At 39.2% G+C, this 14207-nt stretch overlaps 1 protein-coding gene across 1 annotated transcript in view; it reads right to left on the reverse strand.

The window, feature by feature from the left end:
• Positions 1–11127: 11127 nt before the first annotated feature.
• LOC149278190 (macrophage mannose receptor 1-like) overlaps positions 11128–14207 on the reverse strand; it is a 29371-nt gene continuing 26291 nt past the window's right edge. Inside the window, exons 9-10 of the mRNA XM_089502226.1 lie at positions 12605–12804; positions 11128–11504 (exon numbers count right to left, since the gene is read on the reverse strand). Coding sequence (XP_089358352.1) covers positions 11128–11504; positions 12605–12804 — 577 coding nt within the window. The remainder of the gene's footprint in view (positions 11505–12604; positions 12805–14207) is intronic.

Here is a 14207-nt window from a genome sequence, read left to right on the forward strand (position 1 = left end):
AAAGATTTTACAATATTAAAAATTAAACAAAAAAAAAATTAAACATTACAAAATTCTATGACTTGAAGATGTGCCAGTTATTTGACTTTTAATCACATAGTTTAAAAATATATGTATATATCAAACCGTTCAAAAAATATGCGAAAAATGAGATTTTGATAATTCAATTCGTAATTACAACAATTTAAAAAATGTAAAATAAAAAAGCTTAATTTACTTACCAGAATTTGTAGATTTTTTTCAGATTATTAAATTTATTCTTTATATTTAAATTCCCAATTTACGAAGGATTTTTGTATTCGGATTCTACCTCTAGCACAGCTCGTACATTCTAACGAGAACGCAAAGTTTAATTGTTTTTAACTTTAGCAAATAAAAATCTATTTTAGCTGTGTGCTTGTGCTTTCAGCTACGAGTACGGTTATGCAACTGAACTTTGACATTTAAAACTTTGCTCACCGTTTTTTTTAAATTCTTTTTTGTTGTTTGAAATAGAATTTAAATAGAATTAAAAAAAAATATTTGTGCTGGAAAAAGCCATCAAAAATCCAAGCGAAACTTATTTATTCTGTATATTTGCAAATTATATTTGCATATCCTTTTAAAATTTAGTGATGAAAATACCAAACTATACAATTACACCCATGTCTCATCAGTCATTTATTGAGGATTAATTTACTTTGATTTTTAATGGCGTACAGCGGTCACTCCCATCACTCCTGTGTTCCAATGGCCCTTTATCACTCCCATCACTCCTGTGTTCCAATGGCCCTTTATCACTCCCATAACTCCTGTGTTCCAATGGCCCTTTATCACTCCCATCACTCCTGTGTTCCAATGGCCTTTTATCACTCCCATCACTCCTGTGTTCCAACGGCCCTTTATCACTCCCATCACTCCTGTGTTCCAATGGCCCTTTATCACTCCCATCACTCCTGTGTTCCAATGGCCTTTTATCACTCCCATCACTCCTGTGTTCCAACGGCCCTTTATCACTCCCATCACTCCTGTGTTCCAATGGCCCTTTATCACTCCCATCCCTCCTGTGTTCCAATGGCCTTTTATCACTCCCATCACTCCTGTGTTCCAACGGCCCTTTATCACTCCCATCACTCCTGTGTTCCAATGGCCCTTTATCACTCCCATCACTCCTGTGTTCCAATGGCCTTTTATCACTCCCATCACTCCTGTGTTCCAATGGCCCTTTATCACTCCCACCACTCCTGAGAATGAGAATGATAAAAAGTCCCCTAAGAGCAATAAAGAGTAATTTTAAGGAGAAAACCAAAAATAATATACTTAAACATGTAGGAATCTACTTTTTTTCTGTAGTTTTTTTTTCCCCGCCGTAGGTAGTTATGTTCTGTTAAATCTTGGTTTTTGCCACCTTAATAATTCACATTATTTTAGTAATGACAACATTGACATATCATTTTTTTAAATATTTTTATTTTGCAGACATTCTTATTCTTTTTTGATAACTGTAAAGGTTTAAAATTAAAAGAATTCACAAATGACGGGATGTTTTTCATCGCAACTCATATCATTCCACTCTCCGTTTTCGTACATTTCCACGCAGTCCTCGATCTCGAGGTAATTGTTGGGCTCTCCGGCTCCCCAGTTTGAGTAGCCAATCACCTGCCCATTGAGATAACGAAAAGTTCCTTGTCGTTAATTCCGAGGAAAGGCTTTACCTTATTCTTCTGCAAAGCGAGGGCCAACACGGCGTCATTCTCCGCTCTATTCCTCGGGGAAGCCAACTGGCCTCCAGCCTTGGAACAGATTTCAACGGCTTCTCTATAAGTCACTTCTATGTCTTTTGCAATGTAGGTTTTTTTCACGCTGCTCCTCCCTTCATCGAAAAACAAGGGATGGAATAAAGAAAGAATATGTGAGTCATGTCTTTATATTAAAAAAAACATGGTCTTTAATGATTCTGTAGAAGCTTGAGGTGACCTTCCAAAGGCAAAGACCAAACTGGTCAATGTATAAGCCATAGATAGAATTTGAGTTTATGACCGAATATTGGGTGGCCTGATGACTAAAGGTAAACTATGCTTCAAACCAACATGTTCCATTAGATGTGCCCCCCCACAGCCAACGACCTTAATATGACCCTCACCAATGACATCATTGATATGGAATATGGAAAATATTTGTTTCATTTCAGTGTTTTTATCTGATTTCGTCTTCATTCAACTGAAAACGGTGAATATTTCCTGCTCGGCTTCCCGGAACTCCATGGAATCCTAAAATCTCAAGCAAAGCCAACACCACCATCAAAGACGATACACAAACTTCTTATTCAAAAAGAAGGAGGCGCGTTTTTTTAGAGAAACATCTAATTATACATCAGGTATAATCACGGGGTATAATTACATGGCATCGTCCAAGGAACTATCTTTACCCATTTGTATGTATGGTTTTTATTCTTTAAAAAGTCTCAACAGGGTTTTTCGATCTTGTCTTTTTGAATTCATTAACATTTTTGGTAGGTTTCCACAAATTTTGATTTAGTCTCCAGCTTAATGTGTGTTCTTATTTATTTAATCAAAAGACAATTATTGGATAGGCTTTGGGAAAAAGCCAAGAACTTGTCTTGTCCTCCATCGTTTGTAGATAAAACCCAAGTAAATGACATGATATGTGGTATTTTCCAGGATTCCACTAACCTTTGTTCTGCGCTTCTACGACACTTTTCAATGATCTGAGTTGTTGTTCAATTGAATTTACTTGACCTTTGAGAGCTTCGAGAGCTGAATGCAGAGATAATCACGATATCACTCCGTCATACATTATTCTGTAATATTCTATTCATTTTTGTAATTTCCTTTCGTCCCTCTTTTGAGCAATAGGTATACAGACATATATAATCAGATATTTAGGATTTTTGTTAAAAAGCTTACCTAAAAGCAGAATTTTAACTGTTTATGATAAAAAGTTACAAGTCACAATTTGATCCAATATACACATACCTGATGCCCCACTGTCGCCTCTGTCCCCTTTTGGACCTGGTGGTCCTGGCTGTCCTCTTTCCCCAGGTAAGCCTCGAGCTCCAGGAGCTCCACTTGGACCTGTTAATCCCTGGGGACCTTTAATAAGACGTACAGATGTTCAGAAATCACCCAAGTGTGATATGAATTTATCTACTTTGTTTATTTAATATGTTTAGGGATCTTCTGAGAACCTTCGCACCCTGCTCTCCTTCAGGATTCCAGTGGAGAATGCACACAAGATCTTGGATGACCTACCAACAAGGGCTAGTAACGTAGGTCACTTACCTTGATCTCCTTTATCACCCTTGCGTCCAACTTTACCATCTTTTCCCGGAAGACCGTCTTTCCCAGGCGACCCGCATGTAACAGTACAAGAGTTTTTATCTGCGTCTTGGCATATCTGGACACTGCCTTGGACGAGGTCCACACTCAAAGCCATGATGCAGAAGATATAAAGACTCTTCATTTTGACCAAGTTCTTAGACCTTTTTGAGAAGGTAAAACGTTAATGACCTGGTTGTTGATAGTATTTCTACCATCAGTAAGCAGCCATATACAAAAGATCTCACCAAATGAATATCTTATTATTATTAACTCTTGTGTTGTAGCCAATGGTTTGCCTAAAGGAACCGAATGTGGAGATCGTCTACTGGGAGGATATATATATAGATGGTCTATTTTCCAAGGTAGAGGTGACTCCCCTTTACCAACTAATATCATAATGCGTTTAATAATCTTACTAGTCCTACAACAAACATAGGGTCTGTTATCTACATATTTATTACATGTGAATATGAAATGCAAACAGTTATTTTGTATTGTGGTGTTGATGCCTGACTACATCTGAACGGTACGTTTCCTGCATTCAGCTAACATTTCCCCAAAGTGTATTTATTTTGTGTTTAATTTAATTTGCATTTCGTTTTCTTAATTCCAGTGAACGATTATCTCACAGTCTTCCTGGAGTCTGTTAGAATTTGCCTCCTGAGTTTTTACCCCAGTCTCAGGGTGAATGTAAACCAACTGTCTCAATACCCCCCCCCCAGGTGTGAGGGTGATCGTCTAGTGCTGTTATGGAGACGTTTGGTTTATCTGGAAGTTGTGCCAAAAGATTGTACTGATGTATTTCCAGTTACCAAACTCTTATTCCCCCGTTGTGTCCAACCTGTTTCCAAATCTTAAAACTAGATTAGTCCCGACAACCCAATTTTGGGTCTTTCGGCAGACTTTCCGCACTCCGGAGCGGTCTCTCAAAAACAGCACCCCTGACCCCATGTGGTGCTTCCTGGGTTCTGATTTCATAGTAAAGGCAGACACACACAAGCCTCCTCCCCCCACATATATTCGGCGGCAGGTGCCGGGCCCCACCGAGAGGCCGGGGTCACCAGTCTTTTCTTTGCTGTCGGAAGGGCAGACAAGAACCATTTGGTCCATCGTGATGCTTTTTTGCTATAAAGATTGACAGATATATATTAAAAAAAAAAATATTAAAATAAAATGAAAACATAAAAGATTTTATTGACGGAAACAAATTACAAGCCTGCCAATTCATAAAACTCATAAATGTATCATTATAATAAACTGGAATTCAAGGATTTTTTCCCCAAAATATATTAAAACTTATAAGATATGCAATTATTTAAAATACAATTCTTTTTATAGGTCTCTGTAAGGAAAACAATCATTTAAGGAAAACCACCTAAAGCATGTAGGGTTAGCCTTTTGTTTTATACGAGTAGAATTCTACTTGATTATTTTTTTATAGTGAATACATTTTTTCCCCTCTAGAAACGTTATCTTGTATCTTCTACAATTCTTCTTTTTCTCCACTTTAATAATTAATGGCATTATTGGTAAAAAATTTTCGTGTCTACTTTGATGATATTTTAGATTATTGATATAATATGAAATCAACGTGGGTCAAAAATGGTCAAGATTAAAAAATATTCAGGAGAATTCACAAATGACGAGACGTTTTTCGTCACAATTTTGATCGTTCCAGTATCCGTTACCATACATTTCCACGCAGTCTTCAGCCTGCTTATAGTTGTCGGGTTGATAGAGTGGCCAGTTTGAATAGCTAATCGGCTGTCCGCTAAGATAACGGAAACTTCCCTCAAACTGAATATCGTTAATTCCAAGGAAAGGCCAAGAGTTCCTCTGCGCAAATAGGGCCAACACAGCGTCATTCTCCGCTCTATTCTTCGGGGTAGCCAACTGGCCTCCAGCCTTGGAACAGATTTGGACGGCTTCTCTATAAGTCGCTTCTAAGTCGTTTGAAATGTACATTTTTTCCCCGCTGCTCGTCCCTTTGGCGAAAACCAGAGCTGGAATAATGAAAGTAAGCGTGAGTCATGTCTTATTTTATTTTAACAGAGGTCTTTAATGTTTTTTTGCAGAATGTTGAGTTGCTAAGCTTCCAAAATCTATGAACTCCAAGACAAAGACCAGACCTTTGATTGTATACGTCATAGATAAAATTACACTTAAGTCTAATCTAAGATGACCAGATGTGCCCGTTATTAAGGTTTCTCTCTCCAGTTTCCAAAAAGCTGCATCCTATTTCAACAAATGGATAATTCCTCAAGGTGCTCAGCCATTGTTCTGGCTTGACCTTCTGATGCCTCACCCAAATCTGACCTCCACGCCTGCTCCTGCTGTCGTCCAGTTCCTAGTCCCCTACCTCTCTCCACTCTCTACCCTGTCCATGACCCTCTGATACAAAAGCATCGTGTATTTTGACCTTCCTTATTGCCTGACCCCTGGTATTTTAGATTGTCTTCTGATTGGACCCTGGCCTGATCCCTGACCATATTGTTTGGATCTGCCTAAGCCGCCTGCCGAGAGACTCTGCCCTGCCACTTGACCAGAGCCACTTGACGCAATTTGTATGATTTTCTATAACACAATGGTATTTAAGCACAATAATAAGGAAAATATCGCAAACGGTCTTAAAGGTAAGATGATACTGCAGATGATACTACGGTCTGTAACAAGGTAGACATCTCCAAGGAACGAGTCAAATTATTTAAGTATATTAGAAGAACATTTGAGAGTGTGGCTGCCATAGTTTAATGTTGATAAATCTAAAGTTACGCACTTGGGAAAAAAATTCCAAAGGCAAAATGTAACTTTGGAGGGCCTGCTTTGACAACAGAAGAGAGGGACTGAGGTCAAATTTTATTTTTATGTTAAAAACCTAGAATCCCTCAGGGTTTCTCAAGTAATTGTAGCCAAGTAAATTGCATAATATATTTTCCAAACTACTAACCTTTCTTCTGAGCCTCTAAGGCAGATCTGAGTTGTTGTTCAATTGAGTTTAGTTGATATCTGAGAGCTTCGAGAGCTGAATGAAGAGATAATCACGATAATATTACTCGATAATATTAATAGAATGAATTAATATTATGATAAAAAGTAATACAAACTATCCGATGTATGTTTCTTGTACTGGTTATACACATACCTGATGCCCCACTGTCACCTCTGTCCCCCTTTGAACCTGGTGGTCCTTGCGGTCCTCTTTCCCCAGGCACCCCAGGAGGTCCTTGAGGTCCAGTTGCACCTGTGATTCCTTGTGGCCCTTTAATAAAAATTAAAAATGGTTAGAACGTTATTTAATCTTCTAAAATATTTATTAAGTAATATTACACGTTGACACTTCAGATGTCCAGGCACCATCTTAGAACATTGACACCCTTCTCTCCTTCAGGACTCCAGTGGAGAATTCACACAAGATCTTGGCTGAGCTACCACCAAGGGTTTGTAACGGAGGTCACTTACCCTTATCTCCTTTATCACCCTTGGGTCCAACGTTACCATCTCTTCCTGGAAGACCATCTTTCCCAGGCAACCCGCATGCAATAGTAAAGGATTCATTTTTGGCGTCTTGGCATATCTGGACACGGCTTTGGACGAGGTCCACACTCAAAGCCATGATGCAGAAGATATAAAGACTCTCCATTGTGACCAATCTTTTAGACCTTTTTGTGAACATAGTGTTAGTGGCCTGATCATTGATGGTCATTTTATGTTAAAAGTTAGCAGTTGGATATGGAAGATCTTACCTCCTGTGATGTAACCGATGAATTACCAGAAGGTAAAAGCTGAATGTGAAGATCATCTACGGGGGGGAGATATATATACATGGTCCATCTTCCAAGGCAGAGGTGACGCCCCTTTACCAGATAATATCATAATGTTGTTATAAACTTTACTAGATTTAGTTAAACAAAGGAGAATATGCCATCAAGGAATGTTAGCTACGTGAAAGTGAAAACCAAACAACTCCTTTGTCTCTCGATGTTGGTATCTGACAACATTTTGTGAAAATTACCTTTGCTTGCATTTCTTTATTTTTTTATAACTTGCGAAATGGCTGAATTACTGTTCTTGGGATGAACTGGTTTTGGGATGGATGGACATATCCTCAGGGTCACACAATCTAAAGCCAACTCCTTCATATTCTCCTCTGATTTAATGATATCTGAGCATCCCGATTGGCGCTTTTCTCCCTGCTATATCACAGCTGGAATCCCTGCATCATCATGCAACAGAGGTCTTGGGCAAACAAGTGGATAACATGAACCTAGACATGTTTGAGTGATGACCCTAACGCTAGGTGGTTCGGTGATGATATGTTTTCTTCATTTATACACCTATCTCTAACAAATCTTAATAAATGATTAAATAGGTATACATTAGACTTATGCATTCTAATTCATACAAATTGCAAATTTACAGAATTTTGGTAAACTCAGTGATTCCTTTGAAAACAAGTCCAGATCCCCAAGAATCAGATGAAAACTAAGCAAAAAGTTCAGAATTTTCATGGGTCCACATTCATTCACACTCCCTCACACTCTCAGTTGGTGTTAGGGGAAAATGAAGGCGCTTGTGGTGACGTCCTCTCCCCTGACTGGGGGATTGGAAATGACATCACCGCAGCGCTGCCATTTTGGTGGAAGTTGCCGGGTTATGTCCGCGGAGATGCTGACAAAGAAAGAAGATTAAGGATTGAAGGCAGACTAGAGAAGAAAGAAGAGAAGGGAGAAGATAAAAAATAGAAGATAAAAGATAGAAGAAGATGTGGAAGAACAAGTGGTCGACAGAAGAGGAAATGGTCGGGAGAGGAGGTATGGAAACACTCAGAGAGCCTGAGATTGAGAGAGATTTTATTTCCAGTAAGAGTGAAATTTAAGAAGAATAGTGTGTAGGAATCTGCTGTGTCTTTAGGACCCACTGAATTCCACTTAATTCATTTTTCTAGAGTGAATATTTTAAATTCTGTTACATTATGATCATTTTTGTTGTATCTTTAAAAAAAACATTATTATCCACTTTAAGTCAATATATCTTATAAGTAATTCTTTTTCCACGTTGCGAAATAACAATGTTTTTATAAACGTTACTAGAAAATGTGAGATCGCTGAATGTTATCTACATGAAGATGAAACACAAACAACTCCTTTGTCTCTCAATCTTGATATCTGACAGCTTTTTGTGAAAATTGCCTGTGTTTGCATTTTTTTTTTTTTAAATTGCGGTGTAGGATTTCTGTTTCGAGGAAATGGCTGAATAACTGGGGACTGTTAGAGTTTGCCACTCAGTCTTAGGTTTTTTAGCCCTGTCTCAAGGTCTCGAGGGGAAATGGACAGATTTTCAGGGGTCTTAAACTACTCTCGGGATGAACAGCCTGATTTTCAACTTTTTTGCACCAACCTCGAGGACTCGGGGTGAATGGGCAGATTACCCCAGTCTCAGGGTCTTGGGATGGATGGTCAGATTCTCAGGGTCTCACAGTCTGGATCCAACTCCTTTATATTCTTAATGATATCTGGACATTCCGATTGGTGCTTTTCTCTCTGCTATATCGCAGTCTCGGGATGAACGGCCTGAACGGCCCTTGGGGTGAATGGGCAGATTCTGAGTGTTCTTATCCCAAGCAGAGGAGAGAAGAGAGAGAGTGGGAATGGGGAGAGACATTTAAATACATAAAAGGATTTAACAAAGTACAAGAGCGAAGTTTGTTTCAAAGGAGGATATATTTCATAAAAGAGGCCATGAACTAGAAGGCCAGAAGCTTTGATGGAATGTAAGGAAGATTTACTTTACTGAGATGATGGTAGTAGGGAACAGCCTCCCAGCAGAAGCAGTAGATGATACTACAGTGAAGACATTTAAACATGCATGGGATAGGCATAAAACTATCCTGAACTTAACACAAGACCAACAACTGATTAAGGTCTTTGCATCATCAAAATCGGCAGACTGAATGGTCTTCATAGTTATCCGAGGTCAAATTCTATGTTTCTATGTTAAAAACCTAGATTCCTTCAGGGTTTCTCAGTAAATTGTATATTTTACAAACATTTACTACCAACCTCTCTTCTGTGCTTCTACTGCAGTTTTCAATAATCTGAGTTGTTCTTCCTTTGCGTTTACTTGATCTTTGAGAGCTTCGAGAGCTGAATGAAGAACTAATCACGATAATATTAATATTACTTAACAATTTCATAAGAATAATAAGAAAAAGTAATAAAGATGATCTAATGTATGCTTCTTTTACTGGTAATACACATACCTGATGCCCTACTGTGACCTCTGTCCCCCTTTGGACCTGGTGGTCCTTGCGGTCCTCTTTCCTCAGGTACCCCAGGAGGTCCTTGAGGTCCAGTTGGATCTGTGACTCCTTGTGGCCCTTTCATAAAAATTAAAAATGGTTAGAAGCTTATTTAATCTTCTAAAATATTTATTAAGTAATATGACACGTTGACACTTCAGATGTCCAGGCACCTTCTGAGAACATTGACACTTTGCTCTCCTTCAGGATTCCAGTGGAGAAGCACACAAGATCTTGGCTGACCTACCACCAAGGGTTTGTAACCTTGATCTCCTTTATCACCCTTGGGTCCAACGTTACCATCTCTTCCTGGAAGACCATCTTTCCCAGGCAACCCGCATGCAATAGTAAAGGATTCATTATTGGAGTCTTGGCATATCTGGACACTGCTTCGGAAGAGGTCCACACTCAAAGCCATGATGCAGAAGATATAAAGACTCTTCTTTTTGATCGCGTTTTTAGACCTTTGTGAGAAAAGGGTGTTAGTGACCTGATCGTCGATGGTCATTTTATGTTAAAGTTAGCAGTTGTTTATTGAAGATCTTACCTCTTTGTAAAAAACGAATGTGGAGATCGTCTACCTGGGAGGATATATATATACATGGTCTATCTTCCAGGCAGAGACTCCCCTTTACCAGATAATTTCATAACATTGTTATAAACTTTACTAGAATTAGTAAAAGGAGAATATGCGATAAAGGAATGTTATCCCAATTGGTGCTTTTCTCTCTGCTATACCACAGCTGGAACCCCAGTCTCGGGATGAACGGCCTGATTCTCAGGTGTTTTTGCACCAATATCAACGACTTGTGGTGAATGGGCAGATTCTGAGTGTTCTTACCCCAGGCTCAGTGTCTTGAGGTGAATGGGCAGATTCTTACATGGCGCAATATCAAGGTAAACCAAATGTCTTAATAACTGCCCTGGGTGTGAGGGTGATCATCTGGTGCTGTTATGGAGACATTGGGTTTTTACTGACGTATTTCCAATTATCCCATGCATGTTTAAATTCCCTCATGTTATTCCCTACCTACTTCTGTTGGGTGTCTTATCCGCTTATTTACCACTCACTCAGTAGGGGACCCTTCTGTGGGGTGGCCCCACTTTGAAATAATGTTACAGACCGCAGTGGAAACCGTTGACAGATATATTAAAAAAAAGATAAAAGAAACAATGAAAATATAAAAGATTTTATTGCGGGAAACAAATAACAAGCCAGAAAATTCATAAAACTCACAATTTATCATTACAATAAACTGGAATTCGAGGAAATATTCAATTCTAAATTGTATATGTAAATTATATGTATTGATTAGCCTTTGGTTTTATACGAGTAGAATTCTACTCGATTCTTTTTTATATTAATTCCTTTTTTTCCACCATAGGTAGTGATCTTGAATCTGGTACAACTCTTATTTTTATTGTTACTGTTTTTCAATTTTGATTATATTTTATTAAACATTTTTATTGATATGAAATCAACGTGGATCAAAAACTGTCGAAAAAAATTCAAAGAAATTCACAAATGACGAGACGTTTTTCCTCACAATTCTTATCGTTCCATTTTCCGGTGTCGTACATTTCCACGCAGTCTTCAACCCCTAAATCGTTGTTGGGTTCACGGGGAAACCAGTTTGAGTAGCCAATCACCTGTCCGTTCGGATAACGGAAGCTTCCTTCTAACTGAATGTCATTAATTCCGAGGAAAGGACGTTTCTTCTTCTCCAAAGAGATGGCCAACACAGCGTCATTCTCCGCGCTATTCTGCGGGGAAGCCAACTGGCCTCCAGCCTTGGAACAGATTTGGACGGCTTCTCTATAAGTCACTTCTACGTCTTTTGAAATGTAGATTTTGTCCCCGCTGCTCCTGCTGTTCAAAAACAGGGCTGGAATAATAAAAGTAAGCGTGAGTCGTGTCTTATTTTATTTAAAAATATACAGTGGGTTACAGTAATGTTTTTGCAGGATGTCGAGATTCCTAGAGTATTTGGCACCGGGGGCAGACCTTGTATGTGGCACCATCCCCCCCCCCCCGCCCACATACACACAAAAATTAATGTTGGCAGGAATATTTATTTCACTAATTTTGAACTGTATGTCAACTGGAAAAATAGAAATCTTGAAAAATAAATTATGAACTCATAAATAAATTAAATAGGTTAAAATAAATAACATTTACTGAACAGATATGGTACAGCATACCTCCTATCACTGTATACTGAACCAGACATTGACGGTAGTGCAGCATAACTCCTCTCATTATACACTAAGACAGACATTGACGTGCCAACAGCCTGCCTATGCCACGGCTGCCCATTTAGTAGCCTGCCTGCGCCACCACTGCCCATTTAGTAGCCTGCCTGTGCCACCGCTGCAGGCAAGGTGGTTGTGCCACTTTACAGACCTCTGGTCAGACATCACCTAGAGTATCGGGGACAGGCAGACTAAATGGGCTTAATATTTATCTGAGGTCAAATGTTAAAAACCTAGAATCCTTCAGGTTCTCAGTAAATGGTATATTTTACAAACATTTACTACCAACCTTTCTTCTGCGCTTCTAATGCAGTTTTCAATGATCTGAGTTCTTGTTCATTTGCGTTTACTTGAGCTTTGAGAGCTTCGAGAGCTGAATGAAGAGATAATCACGATAATATTAATATTACTTTACAATTTCATAAGAATAATTAGTAATAAAAATGATCCAACGTATGCTTGTTTTACTGGTTATACACATACCTGATGCCCCACTGTCACCTGTGTCCCCCTTTGGACCTGGTGGTCCTTGCGGTCCTCTTTCCCCAGGCACCCCAGTAGGTCCTTGAGGTCCACTTGGACCTGTGATTCCTTGTGGCCCTTTAATAAAAATTAAAAATGGTTAGAACGTTATTTAATCTTCTAAAGGACTTATTAAGTAATATAACAGTGGAGAACGCACACAAGATCTTGGCTGACCTACCACCAAGGGTTTGTAATGTAGATCACTTACCTTGATCTCCTTTATCACCCTTGGGTCCATCGTTACCATCTCTTCCTGGTAGACCGTCTTGCCCAGGCAACCCGCATGCAATAGTAAAGGATTCTTCATTGGTGTCTTGGCATATCTGGACACTGCTTCGGACGAGGTCCACACTCAAAGCCATGATGCAGAAGATATAAAGACTCTCCATTTTGACCAATCTTTTAGACCTTTTTGTGAACATAGTGTTAGTGACCTGATCATTGATGGTCATGTTATGTTAAAAGTTAGCAGTTGGATATGGAAGATCTTACCTCTTGTGATGTAACCGATGAATTACCAGAAGGTAAAAGCCGAATGTGGAGATCGTCTACTGAGGGGAATATATATACATGAGGTGACTCCCCTTTACCAGATAATATCATAATGTTATTATAACTAGATTTAGTTAAACAAAGGAGAATATGTGACCAAGGAATGTTATCTATGTGAGAGTGAAACAGAATCAACTCCCTTATCTCTCGATGTTGATATCTGCGAACATTTTGTGAAAATTGCCTGCGTTTGCATTCTTTTTGCATTCTGTTTGCAGGAAATGGCAGAAAAACTGGAAACTGTTAGAATTTGCCCCCCAGTCTTAGGTTTTTAACCCTGTCTCAATGGAAATGGACAGATTTTCAGGGGTTTAAAATAGTTTTGGGATGAACGGGCGGATTCTCAGTCTTTTTGACTCGGGGTCATTGGGCAGATTACCCCAGTCTAAGGGTCTTAAGGCGAATGGGCAGATTCTCACATTTTTTTACCCCAGTTTCAGTGTCTCGGGTTAATGGGCAGATCCTAAGGGATTTTACCCCAGTCTCAGGGTCTCGGGGTTAAAGGTCAGATTCTTAGGGTTTTTACCCCAGTCTCGGGGTCTTGGGGTGGATGGACAGATTCTCAGGGCCACACAGTCTGGATCCGACTCCTTCATATTCTCCTCTGATTTAATCATATCTGAGAATCCCAATTGATTCTTTCCCCCCTGATTTTTCACACCTGGAATCACTGCGTTATCATACAATGAAGGTCCTGGCAAATAGGTAACATGAACCTACACATGTTTGAGGTGGTTCGGTGATAATTTGTTTTCTTCATTTATACACCTATCTCTCACAAATCTTAATAAATGATTAAGTAGGTATATATTAGACTTGTGTATTTCGATTCATATGAATTGCAAATTTACAGAATTTTGGTAAATTTGACGATTCGTACAAAGCCCCCGCAAACAAGTCCAGATACCCCATGAATCGGACAAAAACTAAGTCTGACATTCATCGGTCCACATTCATTCACCTTCTCTCACACTCTCAGTTCACGTGAGGAAAAAATTAAGACGCTTGCAGCGACGTCCTCTCCCCTGATTGGTGGATCGGAGGGGATGTCACTGCAGCACTGCCATTTTGGTGGAAGTTTCCAGGTTATGTCTGTGGAGATGCTGACAAAGAAAGAAGATTAAGGTTTAAGATAGAAAAGAGAGAAGGTAGAAGATAAAAGATAGAAGATGACGAAGATGCGTAAGAGGAAGTGGTCGACAGAAGCGGAAGTGGTCAGCAGAGACGGTAGGGAAACACTTAGAGAGCGAACTGAAAAA

This window comes from Sceloporus occidentalis, unplaced genomic scaffold, assembly GCF_023333645.1.
Source record: "Sceloporus occidentalis isolate IW3139 unplaced genomic scaffold, rSceOcc1.0.p SCAF_198, whole genome shotgun sequence".
NCBI lineage: Eukaryota > Metazoa > Chordata > Lepidosauria > Squamata > Phrynosomatidae > Sceloporus > Sceloporus occidentalis.